Source organism: Camelus ferus, chromosome 13 (assembly GCF_009834535.1).
Source record: "Camelus ferus isolate YT-003-E chromosome 13, BCGSAC_Cfer_1.0, whole genome shotgun sequence".
Classification (NCBI taxonomy): Eukaryota; Metazoa; Chordata; class Mammalia; order Artiodactyla; family Camelidae; genus Camelus; species Camelus ferus.
The window spans coordinates 38,138,913-38,162,745 of NC_045708.1; the positions used below are offsets into that span (position 1 = coordinate 38,138,913).

Below are 23,833 nucleotides of genomic sequence, written 5' to 3' on the forward strand. Positions count from 1 at the left end.
TGTCTCTTTTTTTTTTAACCATGGGCCAGAGTCTGCTAGCTACCTTACACCCAAGATTCCATTTAATTCTGCCACCTTATTGGCACTCTCCACCTCCTTCCCTGCCTCCCCACTAGACATTGCAGAGACGAAGTAGCTTGCTCAGAATCAGACAGCTAGTGAGCGGAGGAAGCCTTGGGATTCCAACCCAGCCCTTGTGGCTGCAGAGGCTGTGTTCCTTCTGCCACACCAGGCCACTTGTCTAGAGTTGTTCTGTAAGTAACAGCCAGTAGGCTCATAGTGTTAAATTCGTGTCTTGCACTGTAGCTAAAAAATAAACCCTGAGTCCAACCTCTGCTTACTCCCCACTTCCTTGTACCCTGTTTAATCATCATCATCTCTTGCCTGGACCACTGCAGTGACCTCTGAATTGGTCTCCCTGCCTCCCCACTTGCCCCGTTACAGTCTGTTTTCCAGCTGGCAGCCAGATTTATTTTTTAAAACATGTGAATTGGGTTGTGCTACTCTCCAGCTTATACCCCAGCGTTCTTCTCACTATACTTAAAACCCAAACTCCTAACCACGACCTGCAAAGCCCCTTGTTATCCTGCCCTGTATGTTTCTGTGACCTTAGATCCTTCTCCTCTGCTCTGCCCCAGCCATGCTTGGTCTTCTTGTAGTTCCTTAACTATAAGGTAGTTTCTACCTCAAGTTCTTTATACTAGAAGTATAGAACTGGCTTCCCCACCTAAATCCTTACATGGCTGGCTCATTTACATAATTTAGGATCTAATTTCAATATCACCTCCTCCCAGAGGCCTGTCTGACTAGGCTATCTAAAATAGACCACCCAATACACATAGATATACTTTCTCTATATCCCCTTAAACTGCCTTATTTTCTTCATAGTAATGATATTCTTTACTTTTTTTGCGTGTTTTTGCATGTTCATTGTCTCCCCCCTCCCCCCCGGCATAGAGGCTTCATGGGAGTAGATTCGGTGGTTTTACAGTATTTTCAAGGACAGTGCCTACCACCTAGTGAGCACTCAGTATTGGTTGAAAAAAATGGGAAAAAAAGGTTAATTGTTTTATTGGCTTAATAACAGTTTCCTTTGGATAAGAGTCACAATATTTCCATTCTTAGGGTTTTTGGAAGTTACTACTATATCAATGTTAAAAAACCTAGGACCTATATGACTCCGTGGATTGAAATGAGTTCTTTTCCCCGGTTCTTTTAGAACTCATCAAATTGAGGCTGCTCCAACCAGCTCTGCAGTTGATGGATTTAAGGCAAATCTTGTGTTTAAGGAGATTGAGAAGAAGCTTGAAGAGGTAAGTAAGATTCATATAAAATGCTACCAGGAGGACCCTGGGGCTAAAGGAAGCAGATACAGATTTCAGGTGTTGTCATGAAATAGTACAAGTTGAAAATTTATACCATGTTATCAAGTATTGTTGTTGTATATTAGATTTATAAGTGTGTATTTTGGCTTCCTTATAATTCTGGTAAGAGTACATTTCAGACATGTATAAATCTTCAGATTTGAGTTATATAAAGGGATTCTAATTTATTTTGGTGTAATTTCCTTCTGAATTAGGAAGATCTCACTTAGAACCATTCAAAAGAATAATTAAAGGAGCCTTTAAAGGTACCTTATATCAAAACTCCTTTTGGAAAGAAAGATTTTGTGCTTGGGTTTTTCAAAGTTTTAAAATTTGTTTCTCTTGTTGCAAAAATGAGCTAATTAAAAATTTATACAGAAATATATAAAAAAGAAAAATTAAAAATCTCCCGAAATGCCATTACTTAGAGTTCACTAAAATGTTAACAGTGATTTGACATTCTTTCAGACATCTTTATGTATATGAACATACAGTTTTATATAACTAGGATCATACAACATATGTTGAGTTTTTAATTTTATTATATATGCAGACCTGTGTTTATCTAATAATCATACTAAGGCAACCTAACAGTAATTTTTCTCCAAAAAGAGTTATTCTTTTCAGGCCAAATTAGATATTTACTTCACTGTTTCAAACTTAAAGGCATCCTGGAATTTCATAATTAATTTTAACTTTGAGACCAACAAGGCACAGTTATAGCCAGAGTCACACAATTCCAATTACACATCTATTAAGCTGACTAAAGTGGGCTGAAGTAAAGAAAAGGATTCAAAACATTTAAGGTGCACATTTCTCTCATGTTAGAGCTACAGTGTGAAGACAAACATCATGCCTATCTCCTAACTCCCTTATTGTAGCACAAAGGATTTCTTAACATCTTGAGGTGATTACACCCTAGATGGGAAAACAGCTAATGTGACTGATGGGTCTTGACAAAGTACCCTGCATTTCTAGAATTTTCATAATGATCAACAACCTTCCTGAGGTAGAAGGGGCCAGGGCTGACAGTTCCCAGCAGGCAGGCACTGGCCCAGGAACTGCAGGCCTATCCTACCGCTGTCTTACAGGGATACACGTGTGTGGATCTACCTGTTGTTTTAATTTTATTTTATTTTTAAAATTTATTTATTATTTTATTTTGGGGAGAAGGTAATTGGCTTTTATTTATTTGTTTACTTTTAATGGAGGTACTGGGGACTGAACCCAGGACCTTGTGTTTGCTAGGCACGTACTTTATCACTGAGCTGTACCCTCCCCCATGTTGTTTTATTTTTAATTAAAATTTTTTTTATTGAAGTACAATTGTCAAACTCAACGAATTTATCCCTTCCCACCCCTTTCCCCCCAGTAACCATAAGATTGTTTACTATGTCTGAGAGTCTGTTTCTGTTTTGTAGATGAGTTCGTTAGTGCCCTTTTTTTCCTTTTTGTAAGATTCCACATATAAGTGATATCATCTGGTATTTTTCTTTCTCCTTCTGGCTTACTTCACTTAGAATGATGATCTCTAGGTCCATCTGTGTTGCTGCAAATAGCATTATTTGATTCTTTTTAATGACCAAGTAGTATTCCATTGTATAAATATACCACAACTTCTTTATCCAGTCATCTGTCAGTGGACATTTAGGTTGTTTCCATGTCTTAGCTACTGTAAATACTGCTGTTTTGAACATTGGGGTGCATGTATCTTTTTGCGTTAGAGTTCCCTCAGGATATATGCCCAGGTGTGGGATTACTGGATCATAGGGTAAGTCTATTTTTAGTTTTTTGAGGAATCTCCATACTGTTTTCCATAATGGCTACACCAAAATACATTTCCACCCAGCAGTGTAGGAGGGTTCCCTTTTCTCGACACCCTCTCTAGCGTTTATCATTTGTGGACTTTTGAATGATGGCCATTTTGACTGATACCTCATTGTAGTTTTGATTTGCATTTCTCTGATAATTAGCCATATTGAGCATTTTTTCATGTGCCTATTAGCTATTGGTATGTCTTCATTGGAGAACTGCTTGTTTAGGTCTTCTGCCCATTTTTGGATTGGGTTGTTTGTTTTTTTATTGTTAAGTTGTATGAGCTGTTTATTCTGGAAATTAAACCTTTGTTATTCGCATCATTTGCAAATATTTTCTCCCATTCCATAGGTTGTCTTTTTGTTTTGCTTATGGTTTCCTTTGCTGTGCAAAAGCTTTTAAGTTTAATTAGGTCCCATTTGTTTATTTTTGCTTTTATTTCTGTTACCTGGGTAGACTGCCCTAGGAGAACATTGCTAAGATTTATGTCAGATAATGTTGTGCCTATGTTTTCTTCTAGGAGGTTTATCATGTCTTGTCTAATATTTAAGTCTTTAAACCATTCTGAGTTTATTTTTGTGTATGGTGCGAGGGAGTGTTCTTCATTGATTTACATGGTGCTGTCCAGTTTTCCCAGCACCACTTGCTGAAGAGACTGTCTTCTCTCCATTGTATATTTTTGCCTCCTTTGTCAAAAATTAATTGACTGTAGGTCTGTGGGTTTATTTCTGGGCTCTCTATTCTGTTCCATTGGTTCATATTGTCTGTTTTTATGACAATACCGTGCTGTTTTGACTACTGTAGCTCTGTGGTATTGTCTGAAGTCTGGTAGGGTTATTTCTCCAGCTTTGTTCTTTTTCTTCAATATTGCTTTCGTAATTCTAGATCTTTTGTGATTCTATATAAATTTTAGAATTATTTGTTCTAGTTCTGTGAAGAATGTCATGGGTAATTTGGTATGGATCGCACTAAATCTGTAGATTGCCTTGGGCAGAATGGCCATTTTAACAATATTGATTCTTCCAATCCAAGAGCATGGGGTATTTTTCCATTTCTTTAAGTCATCTTTAATTTCCTTCATCAGTGTTTTATAGTTCTCCATGTATAAGTTTTTCACCTTCCTGGTCAGATGTATTCCTAAGTATTTTATTTTTTGGATGTGATTTTAAAATGATTGTTTCTTTACTTTCTTTTCCTGCTTTTTCATTGTTAGTGTAAAGAAATGCAACTGATTTCTATGTGTTAATCTTGTTTCCTGCTACCTTGCTGAATTCTTTTATGAGCTCTAGTATATGTGGAGCTTTTAGGGTTTTCTATATTTAGTATCATGTCATCCATATATAGTGACAATTTTATCTCTTCTCTTCCAATTTGGATCCCTTTTATGTCTTTTTCTTGCCTGATAGCTGTGGTTAGGACTTCCAAGACCATGTTGAATAGAAATGATGAGAGTGGACATCCTTGTCTTGTTCCAGATTTTAGTGGAAAGGTTTTCAGTTTTTCACCATTGAGTATTATGCTGGCTGTGGGTTTGTCATAAATAGCTTTTATTATGTTGAGATATGTTCCCTCTATACCCACTTTGGTAACAGTTTTTATCATAAATGAGTGTTGAATTTTGTCAAGTTACCCATTGTTTTATAACTTGCTTTTTTCTCTTGATAGTATGTTTCCTGCCCATAAATATAAATCCTTACCATTGGTTTTAATGACCACATAGTACATGTTTGAATATATGTAACATAATATATTTAACTAGCCTCCTATGATGAACATTGTGTTGTATCTTGTTAAATCTTACAAATAAAAAAATAGTATGTTTTCCTTTTGTACTGTCTTTAAGTAAAAAAATGTCATGATCACTTTAGCATAAATAGAGAGGGAAATTGTTGGGTCATGAGATACGGATGTTTAGCATTTTGATACATATTGCCAAACTATCCACCAAAAAGAGGGTACTAATTTACAGACTTAATGACTGTTTTTTCTTCACACTGTCTCCAGTGCTTTGTTGGCTGGTTTTAAAAAAATCTTTGCCAGTCTAGTAGGAAAATATATCTCATTATCGTTTTTTAAATTTCTTTCATTACAAGTGTCCACTAAAATGAAGGTAGACTCTCTAAGGGCTCAGCTTGAAAAAAAGTTTTTTCATGCTACCAATTATTGCCCTCAGAGTAACCTATAGGATAGTTGCTTTTGCCAAGTTGTCCCATTTTTTTTCAACTTTATTCTGTCAAATAAATAAATACTGAGTATCTGATATGGCTGTATATCAGTCATTGAATACTTTATTATTGAGATTAACAACAGTCTATTTTTATTTCAGTCTTTTTTTAGCTTTGCAAATGAATGCCTCTTGCTCCCATTTTAATTCTTTTCTACTCCCGCTATAACTTCACTGGCATGGACCTTGTCCCCTTGTTTCTTTCTCCTTCCCACGACTGTCAGTTTCCTAAATGTTTGTAGCACTAGAAAGTGAAAGTCTTGAAATCTTTTGTCAATTCATGCATTTTCTGCATCAGCAAAGGAAGTCTGGCAAGAGATTTTATTTCCACTTTTGTCTTTGTTAGCAATACCCCATTGCCCTTCTTTGAATTCTGTCTTAATTTTTTGTTCCTATTAAGTTTACGACAGGACCTACTCCTTGACCTTTTGCCTACTCAGAAAGTACTTTTCTTCAAGCAAGGAGGCACTTAGAATTTTCTTAGGATTAGTGATCTCCAGTTTCACAACAAATGTTTTTACCGTTTTAACTCTCTCCTCTTTGTCTGTTTCCTTACCCTTTCTCACTCCCTCTTCAACTGAAAGTGTTTTATTGACCAAAGGGTATGATTCTATAAGAAGATCAGTTGGTTCTCAAAAGGAACAGCAAGTGCAGAATTAACCTACACCTCTCTTAAGGAAGTGGGAGAAATTTCTCTCCAAGTTTCAGGTAGAATTTCTAAACGTCTGCTGGTGTTTTCCTGGGTCTAACTTGGTGTCTGCCATGACTCTATTCCTGATGCATTGTGCAAGCAGATGGCATGGATGCTGCTGGAAGTAGTTGTTCATCAGCCATTGGCCCCAAAGGAAGCCTGACTCTTTGGGTGGCCCAGCACACCAGCGTTACTAACCTACTCTTCTAGATTATCTCCACAGAACCTTGAATGATAAAAGATTTCAAGGAATGTGGAAAAGACTTTGAACTTTCTTTTAATTCATTTGTGGTGACAGAAACTACTTTCATAGACTAAAGTTTGGAAGTATTGATGTAACCTGCATTGTCGTATGGTATGATCAAATGGAAAGAGCATTCAACTTGAAGCTAAACCAACCTGAAATTGAGTTCTGGTTGGACTGCTTACTTGTCATATGTCCCTGCCCCTCAGGGAACATACAGTGTAGTGGGAAGATAGACATGGAAAATTTTTCCCAGAAAAAAATAACTGCTTTAGCAAGGAACTTACATGTGGGTGCATGTGCAAAGGACCGTCAGGGTGTCCAGTAGAGACAGAGAAGCCTTCCCAGAGGAGTTAGCCTGTGAGTTGAGACTTGACTGGATGAGGTTGGAGTGGGAATGGAGAAGAGGAGGAGGTGAGTGACCCACGACAGGGCATGAGCAAAGGCATAGAGGCATGTGTGTTCATGGTATTCAAAATGGTCAATATTTTTAGAACAAAAAACCTGAGGGGGATGAAAAAGGGGCTGAAGAGAAGAATAAATAAGTATCCTTGAGATTATGAAGTATCTTGAATGATATGTAAAGACAGACTTTAATCCTCGAGGCTTTGGGAAGCCATTTAAATTCAAACCTGAAAGTGATATTAGATGGATTACAGTATTGTTAGGTGGGTTATCGTAGATGAGTTTCTTAGCACTAGGATAGAGAACAGTCTAAAGGATTCTTAACCTTTTTGAGCCTCAGTTGTTTTTTTCTGCTTAATGAGCTACTATTAACACCTGTCCAGCTACTTACAGGGTTTTATGAAATTAAAGAAAAATGTATATAAAAAACACTTGAAAACTTTGTAGTTCCCCAAAGATTATTATTGTTGTTAATGATTTTTCCTAAAGTTCACTTAAACAATTTGAGTGAGATCTTTTAAGGGAAGCCAAAATAAGAGAATTTCTCTTTCACTGAAAAAATCTGAGTCGCCAGAAAGAGAAAGAAATATACCATACGATGTCACTTATATGTGGAATCTTGAAAAAAAATGACTCAAATGAACTTATTTACAAAATGGAAACCTATTCATACTTATTTTATTTATAGACATTCAATTATTCCGTCACCTTTTGTTGAAAAACCTATCCTTTCTTCATTGAAGTACCTTTGCTCCTTTGTCAAAGATCAGTTGAATGCATTCATGTAGGTGTATTTCTGGGATTTTGATTCTGTATTATTGATCTATGTCTTTTGTCAATATATATATTGCTGTATCTGTCTATACGTATACACACACACACAGTGGAATACTACTCAGCTTTTAAAAAAAGAGTAAAAATTTTCCACTTGCAACAACATAAATGGACTTGGAAGGCATTCTGCTGAGTGAAATAAGTCAGACAGGGAAAGGCAAATAATGTATGATAGCAGTTATGTGTGGAATCTAAAAAATACAATGAACTAGTGAATATAACAAAAAGGGAGCAGACTCACAGATATAGAGAACAAACTAGTGGTTGCCAGTGGGGAGAGAGTGGGGAAGGGAAACATAAGGATGGGGAGTGGGAGGTACAAACTATTGGGTATAAGATAAGCTAAAAGATGTATTGTACAACATGAGGAATATAGCCAATATTTTGTAATAACTGTAAATGGAGTATAACCTTTAAAAATTGTATAAAAATAAAAAGTACATATAACCTTTAAAAAAATCTGACAGTCATTTTGTTTTCTTGATTTAACTAGAAAATGTTGGTAGTTGATTTAAGGACCCTCACATATAAGAATTGCCTCCATGGCTGTTGAGATAAGTAGGCCTAGACTGAATATTTTTAGAATAGCTTTTTTGAAGTCCTGAGACCCATGGTTGATTCTGGATTCGTTCAGGTGTGTTATCTATATATGAGAAAAAGATTGACACACCCATTAGGATAACTAAAATCAAGAAGACAGACAAAAATGTTGGTAAGGATGTGGAGAAATTGGAACCTCATTTATTGCAGGTAAGATTGTAACATGGTGCAGCCACTTTAAAAAAACAGTTTGATAGTTCCCCAAGAAGTTAAACATCACCTTACAACCCAAATTTTCACTTCTAACTATATACTTAAGAGGAATTAGAGCCCATGTGCATGTAAAAATTTGTACACAGATGTCTGTAGTAGTAGTATTAATAATAGCTAAAAAGGGGAAACAGCCGTCAACTGATGAATGGCTAAACAAAATGTGCTACATCCATACAATGGAATCTCATTTGGTCATAAAAAGGATTTAATTACTGCTGCGTGCTTCAACATGAATGAACCTTAAAAGCATTAAGTGAAAGAAACCAGTCACAAAAGATCATATGTTGTGTGATTCCATTTGTATGAAATGTCCAGAAAAAGCAAATCCACCAAGACTGAAAGTAGATTAGTGGTTGTCAGGGGCGAGCAGGAGGGGAGAATGGCAGGAGTCAGGTGATGACTACTAATGGGTATGGGTTTCTTTTTGGGGTGATGACAATGTTCTAAAATTAGATAGTAGTGTTGGTTGCACAACTTTGAATAAACTAAAATGCCACTGAATTATATATTTTAAAAGGAACTTCTATGTTATGTTAATTACATCTCAATGAAGTTGTTGTAAAACAAACAAAACACAGCAAAAAGAAAGAACTTAGGCCAGACTCTCTGCATACATAGAATTAGAGTTTAGTATCTAATGATAATTATTTGAATATTTCAGGTACCTAGCACAGTACCTGAGCATAATAAGCATTTAAATGTCTGTTAAAAGAACAAATATTATGATACCAAAAGGAATAATCTTGAACATAAATTACTGTAGGGGTATAGGGCTAAAATTAAAGATGAGGAATAAAAACTATTAGAAATTATAAGAAAATTCAAATAGACTTAGAGATTAATTTATTTAACAGGTTAAATAAAGTATAGTATACTTCTACAGTTAAAGACCACGTATAGTCATTTTAAACTATGTAGAAGGATATTTAATGACACAGTAGTAAAGATAGCTATATTAAACTGAAAAGTGAATTACAAAACAGTATATACACTGTGATCTCATTTAAAAAATATATATGCAGAGAAGAAAAATGGAGGGCATTTATATCAATTTTTTTTTCTCTGGTGAAATTATGAATGGCTTATATTTTCTTTTTGCATATCAATAATTTTCTATTTTTCCGCAATAAAATGTATGTCTTCTCTGAAGAAAATAATTGCAATAAAATGATTGTGTGTGTGTTTTTTAAGGTGTGTGAGTTATTCATCCTGCCAGCCAGCCTAGCGGCTCCTCTGTTCTCCTTGTGTTCTCCTTTATCCCAGTATGTTGTCATAGTGGTCAGAGTGTATTATCATTTACCTTTCTTACTCCTTAATGCCTGGAACAATATCTAGTGCCAGTCATTGTTTCAGTCAATAAATATTTCAGTAAGGAAAGATGAAACAGAGTGGGAATGAAGGGAGAAGGAGGGAGAAAGGAAACCAACCTACAGAGATGTGGATCTGAGGTTATTTTTTCAGCTTCATTCCCCAAGATCCAAAAGTAGGTGGTAGGTGGTTTATTACTTGTATAATTCTCTACACTTTATTCCTGTGTAATTCTTTATACTAATCCAGGAAATAAGTTGAACCATTTATCTTTACATTCTGATTGTGTAAATGCTAGAAAGAGTGTAGAGAAAAGGGAACCCTCCTTCACTGTTGGTGGGAATGTAGTTTGGTACAGCCATTATGGAAAACAGTATGGAGATTCCTCAAAAGACTAAAAATAGACTTACTGTATGATCCAGCAATCCAACTCCTGGGCATATATCCAGAAGAAGCTGTAATTCAAAAAGATAGATGCATCCCAATGTTCACAGCAGCACTACATACAATAGCCAAGACACAGAAACAATCTAAATGTCCATTGACAGATGACTGGATAGAGAAGTTGTGGCATATTTATACAATGGAATACTACTCAGCCATAAAGAAAAATAAAATAATGCCATTTGCAGCAACATGGATGGACCTGGAGAATGTCATTCTGAGTGAAGTAAGACAGACAGAAAGAAAAATACCAAGTGATATCACTTATATGTGGAATCTAAAAAAAAAGATACTAATGTATTTATTTACAAGACAGAAACAGACTCACAGACAGAAAACAAACTCATGGTTACCAGGGGGGAAAGGGAGTGGGAAGGGATAAAATGGGAGTTCGAGATTTGCAGATACTAACTACTATATGTAAAACAGATAAACAAGTTTATATTGTATAGCACAGGGAACTATATTCAGTATCTTGTAGTAACCTATAATGAAAAAGAATATGAAAAGAAATATATATGTATATGTATGACTGAAACATTATGCTGTACACCAGAAATTGATAGAACATTGTAAACTGACTATACTTCAATTAAAAAGTGGAAAAAAATATGTAAGTCCTGTATGACTATGGATAAATTAAAAAAAAAATTCTGATTGTGGAACACCCAAAATATATGTGAAGGAAATTTCCTGCCCCCGCCCCCCCCAGAAAAAAGAGGAGTTAGGGTTCCTACATTTAGAGAGGCCAGAGTGAATCTTTGAGAAATTATTGAGACAAGGGAAGGCTATTTTAGTAGAAAATACTGCTGGCTGTGCCACTCACTCCCCCATTTTCCCTGTCCTTCCACCAGTTGTATCCGGAAAGCCATTTTTAACAAGAAATTTGGCAGATGAGGGAGTTGTTGCCTGGTTGTCTTTCAGACTTTTCTGCGTAAAAGATCTTAAGGGAGCTTGGGGACTGCCTGCTGGCCCAGCTGCTCACGTCATGTATCTATTTAAACATTTAGTTTGGGGGAAAAGCCAGGGAAATGGACTTAATATAACTGTATCATTTTTCTTTCCAGGAAGGGGAGCAGTTTGTGAAGAAAATTGGTGGTATTTTTGCCTTCAAGGTGAAAGATGGCCCTGAGGGTAAAGAAGCCACCTGGGTGGTGGATGTGAAGAACGGCAAAGGATCAGTGCTCCCTAACTCAGGTCAGTGCAGTGATGACTTCGTCTAGAGAAGCGCTGACAGGTGCGCAAAGGAAAACGGGGGTCTGCTTTGGTGTTCCCCGAGAGGGCTGGCTTTAGAGGTATAGGACCTTGTTAAAGAACTGGTGAATCCATGGAAACAGAAATAGGTCACAGCTGCTTCCTCACCAGGGTTAGACTTTGGAATTTGACAAATCTGGGTTTGGGCTGCTGGTCTTGCCAATCACAGATTCCTCCACTGAGTGAATTATTTAACTTTTCTGAGCTTCAGGGTTTTTTTTTTTTCCCCATTTATAAATGGGAATGATAAATGGTACCTATTTTGTAGAGTTGATATGAGGATTAAGAGAGTTATCTCCTAATTAACCTGTAAAGCACATGGTTTAGTGCATGGTTACGTGTCCTCAGAAGACCTGTCTGTACTCACTGTCTCAACTATCTCATCCCAGTCACTATTTTGCACCCACTCCAGTCAACTTTAGTCCTCATCACTATCCCAAAACTGTTCTTGTCAAGGTCACCAGTGACCACCATGTTGCTAAATTCAGTGGTTAATTCCCAGCCCTCATGATAATATTACTCTTTCAGGCTTTCTTCTTACCTACTGGCTGTTTCTTCTTGGCCTCTCTTCCTGTCTTTTCCTCATCTCTAAATTTCCAAATGCCGGAGTGCTCTAAGGCTCAGTTCTATCTACATTCACTGCCTGGGCTCTCTTCTAGTTTCATGCTTTTAAAACCATCTCTACACTGATGACTCCCAGATATGTTCAGCATGGAGTCAGACATTGAACTCCAAGGTGTATATCCAGCTGTTTAACTGACAAGTTTACTTGGATACTTAATAGGTATCCCAAAGCTAGCATGTATGAGACTGAACTCCTGGTTTTCCTCCCACTCCCGTTTAATCATGTTCTCCTCCCACTGTCTTCTCTGTCTGAGTAAACTTTTCCTCTGTCTTACCGATTCCTCAGTCCACAACCCTTGAAGTCATCATTGGCTCCTCTTTTTCTCACACTCCCCAGTCTAATCCATCAGTGAATTCTGTCCTCTGCTGCTACCACCTCAGTCTAAGTCTCCACCATTTTTTTTGCCTGTTCTCCCTGTTTCTAACCTTGCCCTGCAGGTTCTCCACACACACCAGCTGGAGTGATCATTTTAAAACTTAAGTCAGGTTGTGACCCTTCTCTGCTCAAAAGCATCCAGTGGCTTTCAGCTCACCCAGAGTAAAAGGCAGAGTCCATACAGTGGCACCACATACTCTGGGCCTAGTTTTCTCTGTCTTACTATATTCTCCCTCACTTTGCTCTGCTCACACTGGCTTCTGAGCTATTGCTTGAATATAGGGTGTTCCTAGTTCAGGGGTTTTCCACTGCCTGGAATCGCCATCCCTCAGATACCCTCATGGCTTGTTTTCTTACTTCCTTAGGATTTTTGCCCAAATGCTACCTTTCTCAGTGAGCCTTTCCCCACCACACTTTTAAATCACACCCATTACCATTCCCTAACCCCCTTTCCCACCTTATTTTTCTTTATAGCACTTACAGGCATGTCAGATACCATATCTTATTTATTTGCTTGTTGTCCATCCCCCACTTGAGTTGAAAGCTGCATGAAGGCAGAACTTTTGCCTCTTAGGTTCACTGCCGCATTCACAGTGCTTGGAATAGCACCTGATACATGGAAGGCCTTCAGTAAAATAAATAAGTGAAAAATGAACAGCAGAATGAATGAATGATGCTTAGTAAGCATTCAGTCAGTGGTAGCTATACTGTATGTTACGTTTCTCTTGTTGGATAGAGCCTGGTGTGATTAGGAAAGATGATGGATGGGAACTACCTTTTTAGAGGGCTACCCTATGAACTTTGAAAGTGATTTGATATATAATCAATCCATTAAAGCATTCTAAGTAGAAAAGTGAAAGTCAAAGCTGTGTTTTAGAGGATGAAGCTGGTGCATTAGACCTGATGAATTAATTAGAAGGGAAGAAATCAGAGGCAGAGAGAACAGTTAGGAAGATGGATGGTACTACTATCTAAGTAAGCAAAAAGGATAGCCTGAGTGTTGGCAGTGAGGAGAAATAAAGGGTGTTGCTACATGGTAGTCGCCAGGGATATTTAGGGTGAAGTTGATGGGACCTAGAAACTGTGAAGGAGAAGGAGGTCTGTCGGAGATGGTAGGGTTCGTTATCGAGGGAGGTCTTGGAGGAGAGGGTGACGTCAGGAGCACAGGTGGAAGGAGGATAGTTTCAGTGAGGAGGGACGGATGCTCTTTCCCAAAGAGGGTAGAGAAATACTCAGGGACATTTTGAAGTAGAGAGGAGGCTGGCAGAACTCCTGGAATAGTTTAGAGCCTGGAGAAAGGAGAAAATGCTAAGAGCAGTGTTATATGCACTGTTGAATAAGAAATCAACTAGAGATTAATGAAGGAAAAGCTGAAGAGTAGTAAGGGCATTTGGTGTGGGCAGCATTTTTTTCTTAAATGAGTGGGCAGAAAAATAACTACGTTTACATTCTATGAGCTGCCATCCATTGTGGTGTAGGAAGAAAACTAAATGCTTCATCTGGACTCTAGCTTTTCGAAATAAAAAGAACTTTGGGGAAATAATGCCTTTTTTTTTTTTTTTGTGACTGAAGATTAATAGTAACTTCAGGATTATATTGATATGCCCAGACAGTCACTAAGGTCATTTTTAAAGGAAATCTTTCCTGTTTTGTTATTTGTGTTATGAAAGATAATATGCTTATGGAAATGTATTCCATAATTTCAGAAAAGCCTTGTTCTCTGCACATGGACTCTGGCAGTGAGCTCTCCCAGCACTAGGTGCCCCATCCCAGACCTGAAGGGATTATACCCTGAATTTCTGCTGAAATTGATACATGTTGGCAGCCTGGAGTAGCATTGAAATATGGACTTACCAGTAAAAGCTACCATGAGAAATTGCCAGCTCCATTTACATCAGCCAACAAATGACCGTTTGTTAGAGATCAGCTATGTTAAAGTACTAATAACCTGTCCTAGTTTGAACTGGCATCTTAAAGAGAATTGCTCGTTCTTTTTGGCATGTCCATACTGATGAGAGTTTTACTTTCTGTTAACAAAGTAAGATTTACTTAAATGTGTTTCATTTGCTTATATTCTAGGAGTTTGGTAATGATACAGATGATTTTATCAAGAGCTTTTCAATTTTGTGCGTTTTTCCATAATCTTTTCTTGCTGCCTGGGTGCCTCTCCATGAATTCTACTCACACCCACCCGCTTTTGAAACTACTCACATAGCATATCTCCAGGAAACCAACTTTGATTAATTTAACAATGATATTATTCTTACATTCCTTTATTCTGCCCTCTCAGCACCTATTGGAGTTCTCAACCCTGCCCCTTTGTGGGTAGCATGATGCAGAAAGCCTCAGAGTCTCCAATCCCCAAAATACAGTAAAAAGAGCATAGCCTTTGCAGACACCCAAACCTGGGTTCAAACCTTGGCTCTGTCACTTGCTAGGTATATACCTTCCCTGAGTCCAACTGTTTCACCTAGAAAATGATGAGAATAATGTCTATCAATGGATATGTTGTGGAGGTTAAATGAGATAAGGTATGTAAAGCACCTGGTGTGGTAAGTGCTTGGTAAATCATTGTTCCTCCCCAGCCCATATATTAAACATTAGTTTTGCTTTAACACATCAGTCTTGTCTATGACTTCTCAAAAGGACTTGGAGAGCTGAGAAAGCATCTGGGATTCATCAGATGCTGATGAATTGGTGAAAGCCCAGTTAAAACTGAGCTGCTGAATGTTTGTACCCCTCCTGTAACAGGAGCTCAGGAGATGGGAGTATGAACTTAGGGAGCAGGAATCTGCTTTCACACCTCGCTCAGCCACTTATTAGCTGTGTGACCTTCAGCAAGTTGTTTGACTTCTCTGAGCCTCATAGAATTATTATAAAGATCAAATGAGTCCATGTGAAGTAATCAGCATAGTGAGAGCTCAGTAAATGCTGATACAGTAACAGCAGCAACAGCAGACTGTACTTTCTAAAATCAACTTTTTATTGACCAGGAGTCCTTCCTTGGAATATTAGGATCTAGTCCAACTATAAATCAAGTCCAAGTATCTCAATTTGCCAGCCTTTTTCTCCCTGCTCTTTGATGTTATATATATCTACAAGAGAAGTGGATTTTCTAGATTGTAAATAACTTAATTTTTAAGACTTCAGACCTTTTTTCAAGTAATAAGAGAGGATTTTGTTAGAGGCAAAGGTGGAATGGCCATTGAACCACAGTCTTTTTAGGCGCTGTCCCTGAGTGCTAAGACTTGTAATGAAAACTTCAAATTTTCTTGTTTTAGTTGTTTAATAATGTGGGCATGCTGTGCTTTAATAGTTTATCCTTATCTTAGCCCATTTGGGCTGCCATATTGAACACACTACACAGCCTGGGTGGCTTATAAACAACAGAAACTTATTTCCTGTTGTTCTGGTGGGTGGAAGTCCAAGAACAAAGCTTTAGCATGGTCGCATTTGGTGAGGGCCCTCTTCCTAGTTCTTAGCCAATGCCTTCTCGCTGTGGGCTCACATGGTGGAAGGGGCTAGCGGTTCCTTTGGAGGCTCTTTTATAAAACATTAATCCAGTTCATAAGGGCTCCACCCTCATGACCTCCCAAAGCCCTCACCCCTCCCAATACTATCACATCAGGCATTAGGATTTCAACATACATGAGTTTTAGGGAGATAGAAACATTCAGACCATAGCAACCCCTATCATTTTTATTAAGGCACAGATTATCTGATTGACTATTGGGCTGTAATTTGATGTTATTACTATTAGTAGCAGTAATACTATTAGAGTATTATTGTGTTAATTACCTAAAATAACGACTGCTGAAAATTTTGATTTCTTGTGAATTTTTCCCTTTGCGCTTGAAATATCTCGTTTGTCCAAGGTAGATATGACTGACTTAGCAATGAGATATTAGAGTCTTTGTTGTATGGCCTTTTTTTTTTTCATTATAATTAGATTATACTATTAAAATTTAACATTTTTAAAACTTTGTATTATGTAAGTAATATATACCAAGTGCAGAAAAAATCAGAAAAGATAGAGAAACAAAATGAAAAAGTTACTTGTCTATAATCCCTCTGTCTACATTAGGGATTGACAAATTATGGCCTGGGGCCCAAATCCATCCCACCGCCTGGTTTTTTTGTTTGGTTACATGTAAAAATTTTCTGAAGTCCAACCTGTAATGAAGGGCATAAATCTGAAACACACAGCTTGATACATGTTAACAAATGAATATATCTCCCAGATTAAGATGCAGAATGTTGCCAGCACCAGAGGTGTTGCTAGACACCTCCCTCACACCACCTCCCATCGCTGTCCGCTCCCAAAAGGAACCACTAGTCCGAATTCTGTCACCGTAGATTGATTTTATTTATTTCAGAAATTCATATAGATGGAACCATACAATATTTACTCATTTAGGTGTGGCTCCCTTTGCTCAGCATTGTAAGGTTCATTATATGGTTGCATGTAGCAGTATTTCATTTTGACTATGTGAATGCTCCAGGAATTATTTATTTGTTTGATGGTTGTTGTATCTTTGCAGTATTTCCATTTGGGGGCCTTATGAATAGAGCTGTTATGAACATTCTCACGTGTGTCTTTCAGTGGACATATGTGCTTATTACTTCCATTTGGCATATAACCAGGAGTAGAAATACTAAGTCCTGAGGTTCAGTATAGCCAGTTTTTTGATAAACCATTTTACATTCTCTTCCACATTATAGGAGAGTTTTATTTGCTCTACATTTTTGACAGTACTTGGTAATATCTGTTTTTTATAATGTCAAGTTCATTGAGGTATAATTTACATACAGTAAAATCTACCTTTTATAGATGTGCAATTCTGTGAATTTAGATAAATGCATACAGCTACATAACGATTACCAAAAATCAAGATATAAAATATTTCCCCAAAATGTCCTCATGTCCTTTTGTAGTCAGTCCCCTTCTCTTACCCTCAGGCCCTGGCAACCACTAATCTGATTTCTGTCTCTGTAGTTTCACTTTTTCCAGAATGTGCAAGTGGAGTCATACAGTAGGCAGCTTTTTGAGCCTGCTTCTTTCCCTGAGGTTCCTTCATGTTGTTGCACGTATCATCAGTAGTTTGTTCCTTTTTGCTTCTGAGTAGTTTATCTATCCATCAGTTGGTGCATATTTGGTTTTTTCCCAGCTTTTGACAATTTGAATAAAGCCTCTATGAACATTCACATACAAATTTTTGTGTGGATTTATGTTTTCATTTCTCTTGGGTAAACACCTAAGAGTGGGGTTGCTGGCTCATATGACATGTGTATGTTTAGCTTTTTAAGAAACTTCCAGACTGTTTTCTAAAGTGGCTGCACCATTTTACAGTCCCTCCAGCATGGTATTGACCATTTTCCTTTGCTCCTCATCCTCACCAGCACTGGGTGTTGTCTTTTTTTTTTAAAGCCATTCATTCTAGTAGGTATGTTGTAGTATCTCATCCATACTTCTAATTTGCATTTTCTTGGTAATTCATAAAGTTGAACATTGTTTCATGGACTTTTTTTTTTTTTTGGCTATTTGAAGATCTTTGGTATTTGCCTGTTTATGCTGTTTGCCCATTTTTATATCAGATTATCTAACCTTTTCTAATTGAGTGATAGGAGTTTCTTATATTTTCTGCATACAAGTTCTTTGTTGGGTATGTGAGTTTCAAATATCTTCTACCTTTCGATCTGCTGCCTATTTTGAAAATAGTTTTATCGGAGCACAGCTACATTCATTTGTTTATGTGTTATCTGTGGCTGCTGTGTGCTACAAGTGCAGAGCTGAGTACTTGCAGTAGAGACCTCGTGGCCCACAAAGCCTAAAATAATTTAGTGTCTGATCCTTTACAGAAAAAGTTTTTTAATCCCTGTCTAGATAAGTATTCATCATCTATTACCACATAACAAATTACCACAAACTTAATGTTTAAACAACACACACATTTATTATCTCACAGTTTCCATCATAAGTTGACCGAGGACAACTTAGCTGGGTCCTCTGCATAGGGTCTCACAGGCTGAAATCAAGGTGTGGCCAGGGCTGGGTCCTCACCTGGAGACTTGACTGGGGCAGAGTTCATGTCCAGGCTAACTCATGTTGCTGGCACAATTAATTTCCTTGCAGCTATGAGAATGATAGCTTTAGTTTTTTACTGGTTATAGACTAGAGTCTGCCCTCAGCTCCTAAAGGCCAGTACTCTGCCAGGTTGCCCTCTTCGTATGCCGTATGTAGTTCACAGGAAAGCAGCTAGCTTATTCAAGGCCAGCAGGAGAGTGAGAGTGAGTCAGTCAGCAAGACAGAGTCTGATACATGTAATAGAACACAGGAATGACATCCCATCACTTTTGCCACATTCTTTAGGCTAGAAGTAAGTCACAGGTCCTGTCCACACTTGAGGGTAGGGGGTTATATAAAGTCATGGACACCAGAAGACAGGGATCACAGGGGTTACCTTAGAGTCTGTGCGTCGCAATAACTGCTGTTAATATATTGGTGTCTGAGTTTACAGATTTTTTTTTCTATGCATGTATAATTGAATATCTGCTTTTCAGCAAAAAAATGGGTCCATGCTTACAGTTTGCTCTGTAACTGGCTTATATAAATAACAGTATCATGAACATGATGTAACATGAATATTTTTTCGGGTCAGTAAAATGTAGATCCACATCATCTAATGTCTGCATTATATCCCATTCTATGAATATACCTTGGCTAATGTAATAAATTCCTTCTTGTTAAATACCAAGGTTGCTTGTGATCTGTGCCACATTTTACCAGACTGCCATTGAAGTGTACATGAGTGCCCATTGTCCTGCCCTAATACTGCCTGTGATTCTGCTGCAGTCAGTGGCTTTTGACTAAAATGTATGCATAAAACTGAGCACTCACCTCTTCTCCTTCCTTCTCTTTTAGATAAGAAGGCCGACTGCACAATCACAATGGCTGACTCGGACTTACTGGCTTTGATGACTGGTAAAATGAATCCTCAGTCGGTAAGTATGATGGTGCTTATATCCTTCCATCAGCTGGGGCTTTTAGCCTGTCCCACTTCATCACCTACCTCAGCCTCATCCCATAAAGTGCTGAGTGGTCAAAGCCACAAAACTCAGTGTTCCCCAGAATGTTCACTTAACAAATGACAAACAGTTGTGGGGCTGACCATGTACCAGCTCTGCCCTGTCTGCTGGAAATGTCCAGAAGAATAAGAAGTAGTTCTCATGCTCAGGGCATCCACAGTTTGGTATGCAGCAGATCTGTAGCAGCCAAATATCCAGGCACCCTGCCTGGCCTGTGGTCAGGGAGGGTGGGGGAAGGAGCAGCCATGCCTTCCTGGGCCATTAGAGAAGGCTTCACAGAGGAAGTGATACTTGCACTGAGTGCTGGGGTGATTACAAGTTAGCAGTGCACAAATGGTGTGTAGGAGCGATTCACGTAGAAGGAGGGACTGGTATGAACAGAGGCATGACCTTTTATGTCTCATATCTTTGTCTGTGCTCTTTTTGCCTGAACTGTCCTTCCTTGACAAACTCTTTGTCTTTCAAAATGAGCTTAGGTATTATGTCCAAAGACTTCCTATCACATAGTAGGGGAGCTGTAGTCAGTCCCTCTTCTGGGCCACACGCTGGACTGCTAGCTTAGCACTGGTCTCATTATATTAGTCATAATGTGCCTATCTCTGCATTGGATTGTGACTGTCTCAAGGAAACAAACCACATCTTGTTCGTCTTCGTGTCTCCAGAACTTAGCATGATGCCTGGTGTTTTTAGGTTTTCACGGTTGCTGAATTAATTGGTATTTGTCTAAAATGTATTTATGCCTTATATAGATTTTTCTGGGCCCCCAGATTGTCAAGGGTCTTCATATACTCTGTAGTTGCACAGTGTTGAACAGACATGATATACTGAGCTTTCCACTAGCCATAGAAAACACAAAGGAAACTAAGATTCTTCTTTCCATTGTAACCTTTTGTTGTTGTTGCCTCAGCCTGATTTGTTTTAGGTCTTTCTGTGATGCCCTTGTAATTCAAAAGATTGGATGAAACAACTAAATCTGACTTCGATTTGTATTCCCTTTTTTTAAAAATGCTTTTTCTAAGCAACTAAACCTATTTCAGCTGAGAGACTTACATCTGTGACATTTCAACTGAATACACACCATTGACACTGATATTTCCACCCACTGCACGCTCTCCAGAAATCTGGACAGAGCAGAGGCCACCAATCTTGGAGCTGGCCGACATCCTCCTTCCCACGCACTGCTGCTCATTCCACCGTACACTTCCTTGGCAGGGTAGTCAGACTTCACATTCAGCTACCCTCATGCTCTCAGTTTATCTGTTCACCACCCGTTTTGGAGAATGAAATGGCAGCTTACTTTTCCTGAACACCTGTTAACACCCAAAGGAATTAAAGATAAAAATGGGAAACCTTTCTGTTAATGGACTAATGGCCTTCCCTTATGCTTGGTAGAGGATTTGACTGGAAACCATTAAATGCAGTGGAAATTATAATTTCAGTGTTTGGCTGCAGTTGAAACAAAGCAATATGCTCTCCAGCAGAAAGCACACATGAAGAACACCTTAAGGGCCAGATTAAAATGATTCTTATGTTTTGGATTCTCTAAAGGATAAAGATTCATCTTTCTCTATAATAATTATTAAATAAAAAGTCATTTCCCCTTTTAATTAAAAAAAGGAAAAGATGGTGAGTTTTTTTTCTAGGTACTACTGGTCCATATTTTTCAAGGACGCATGTTAAATGTATTGTGTTCTGAGACACCTGACCTTTAAGTCATCAGACAGAAGGCTATGTGCCATATAGAAAGGAAATACTTAGTTTGTCCAGACAGAGGAGGGAAAAAAAAAAAAAGGAATTAGTCACCCTTACCAGAAGGTGTAAAGAAAGCAGAGCTCTGTGCTTTCCTGTGGATGGGGCAGAAGAGCTCCTCACTTCTTCATGTGCTTGTTAGTAAGATAAGACTACCAGAAACTTCTCTAGCTTTTCCTTATTTTAAGATCGAGTTAAAAGACTGAGATCATAGCAGGGAAATCATGCTATGTTCCCAATTTTGCTATTTCTTTAAAGTTTTCCTGGGATTTTGTGACATGATAAATTTAGCAAATATCATGTGACCTAATCTCAGGCAGTTGTTAAATGGAACAAATTGTGGCTCTGTACTTGGGATCGGTTTGATTGTTCTTTTCGAGCCAAAGATTAACACAGGCACCTCAGTCTGAGCAGGCTGCCTGACCTTCCTCTGTAGGGAATGGATCTTTATCATGTAGACCAAAAAAGGAAAAAGAGATGGTGACATTTCACCCACATGGTATTGAATCCCAAGAGTTTTTGTGTTATGCATGTACTTTTTCTCCCTGTTAGCAGACTACTGAAGTTTTCAGTTCATATTCCTGATCCACATGTAATATTTTTAAACAAAATCAATCTAGTATGAACCCACTTTGCCTGATACTTGGAAAATGTACCACCTTTGAGGAAGGCAGCTAAAGGCAGACTCAGTTTCTAAGAGAAGATATTTGGGAAAGATGTAACTTTTGACTGCTCTATGTAAAGAATGGCTTTTACAAGTTCATCCTTTAAAAAAAATTTTATTTATTTATTACTATGTTATTTAATTATTTTATTTTGGCAGGGAATGTAGGTAATCAGGTTTATTTGTTTTTAGATGAGGTATTGGGGATTGAACCTAGAGCTTTGTGCATGCTAGGCATGCACTCTACCGCTTGAGCTCTACCCTCCCCACTAAGTTCATCCTTTTGAGGAGTCTGTTTCTAAATCTATTCCAGAAAGCCAACTTTCATATTTTAAAGAATGTTTAAGAGACCTGGATAAATAAATCCTCTCAGAGCTGGATAGTCTAGGAATAACAGCAATCTCAAAACAAAAACCACCCAATAATACATTTTCTTTCTTCTTACTCACAGGCCTTCTTTCAAGGCAAATTGAAAATCACTGGCAACATGGGTCTGGCTATGAAGTTACAAAATCTTCAGCTTCAACCAGGCAAAGCTAAGCTGTGAAGAACTACCTTTGCTCACCTTTGAAAATCAGGATGAGATATATAGATATATATCCATATATTTCATTATCAGAACTTAGATTGAAACTGCACATTGGCAAATAGCATGAGATTTGTTTTTAAATGGGTATGACCAGTCTTGTTTTCCCTAAGCTCTGGGTGAATAGAACCTGATGGTACACTACTGCTTTGCTGAATTACATACAACTGTGCATTACAAAGTTAATATGGTAATTATGGTTTGGAGTAAAATTGAGTTTTAAAATAAAATTAGGAACAGCAAAATCCAAAAACTATGTAAACGAAAGCTCTCATTTTGCTTATAAAGTATATTTGAGGATTATTCTGCTGAAGGTTCAGTTTAAGTTTTCCTTGGGAGAACTAGGGAAGAAGCAGAATACAAGTAGCTGGCCAATAATTAGTGTTGTGCACTTAATGATCTTAATCTATTTTCCATTGATAATTTTTAAAATTCTGTACTGGGATTTTAAAAAAACTAAAATTTTGCATTTCTTGCCATCAAAATGATATTTTCTTCCCAAATCAAAGAAATATGATCAGAGCTTGGGAGAAAAAAAATCTATAGCTGAACACAGGCCTATTTTTAAAATAAAAATATTTTTTAAATGGTTTTCATTCTTGAAAAAAATCACTGTATTAGAATCAAAAAACACTGTTGTTAAAAATAATTGAAAAAATGTTTGCTTTGAGATGCACAGTTTTCAGATTATAATCTCATATTCATTTAATTAAATTTGTAAAGCTCTCCTGCCCTTGTTTTTAATTTTCCTTTTTCATATGTTTAGTTTAACTATCCACATTTGTCTTCCCAGTTTTTCTAATGCAAATGTTATTTCTAATAACTCAGTAAGTATGGGGTAAAATAATGTTTTTGGAAGAATGTTTAATAGAAAATTAAAATAGCTCCTCCTCATCTGCTTTGTTTTTATTGTGTATATTCTGTTTGTCCAGGGATTTCTAAATGATGGTGAGTAAGAGAAACATTGGGGGTTTACAGTCTGTGTTTCTAGGCTACTGTCTACTGGTTGCTTTGGCAATATCGATCACTAGGCTCTTGATTAGGAGGGTACTGTGTTGCAGTGGGAAGAGCACTTGACCAGGAGCCAGGAGTCTTGCTTCTCTTAGGCAAGGAAGTAACTGCTTGCTTGGGCCTGTTTGCTAAACTCTTAATAGAAGGCATTTAAGATTAAGAGCCCCTTCTGCTCTGACCACTCCTGTGAGTCTCCTCAGAGCCCAGCAGAACTGTTTGGTAGTCATCCGGGCCCCACCAGCCCGCTGTTAACAAGTTTACTTCACCCAGAGGTGGTTGGGGTAAAAGCCAGGTGGTTTCATTTGTTTGCTTAGATGTTTGGACCCTGTGCTAATCAAGTC

General features: G+C 37.8%; 1 protein-coding gene across 1 annotated transcript in view; it reads left to right on the forward strand.

Annotated features, from left to right (window-relative positions):
- SCP2 (sterol carrier protein 2) overlaps positions 1–23,375 on the forward strand; it is a 97,467-nt gene extending 74,092 nt beyond the window's left edge. Inside the window, exons 13-16 of the mRNA XM_032494299.1 lie at positions 1,220–1,313; positions 11,210–11,339; positions 19,319–19,398; positions 22,347–23,375. Coding sequence (XP_032350190.1) covers positions 1,220–1,313; positions 11,210–11,339; positions 19,319–19,398; positions 22,347–22,442 — 400 coding nt within the window. The 3' untranslated portion in view covers positions 22,443–23,375. The remainder of the gene's footprint in view (positions 1–1,219; positions 1,314–11,209; positions 11,340–19,318; positions 19,399–22,346) is intronic.
- The last annotated feature ends 458 nt before the right edge of the window (positions 23,376–23,833 follow it).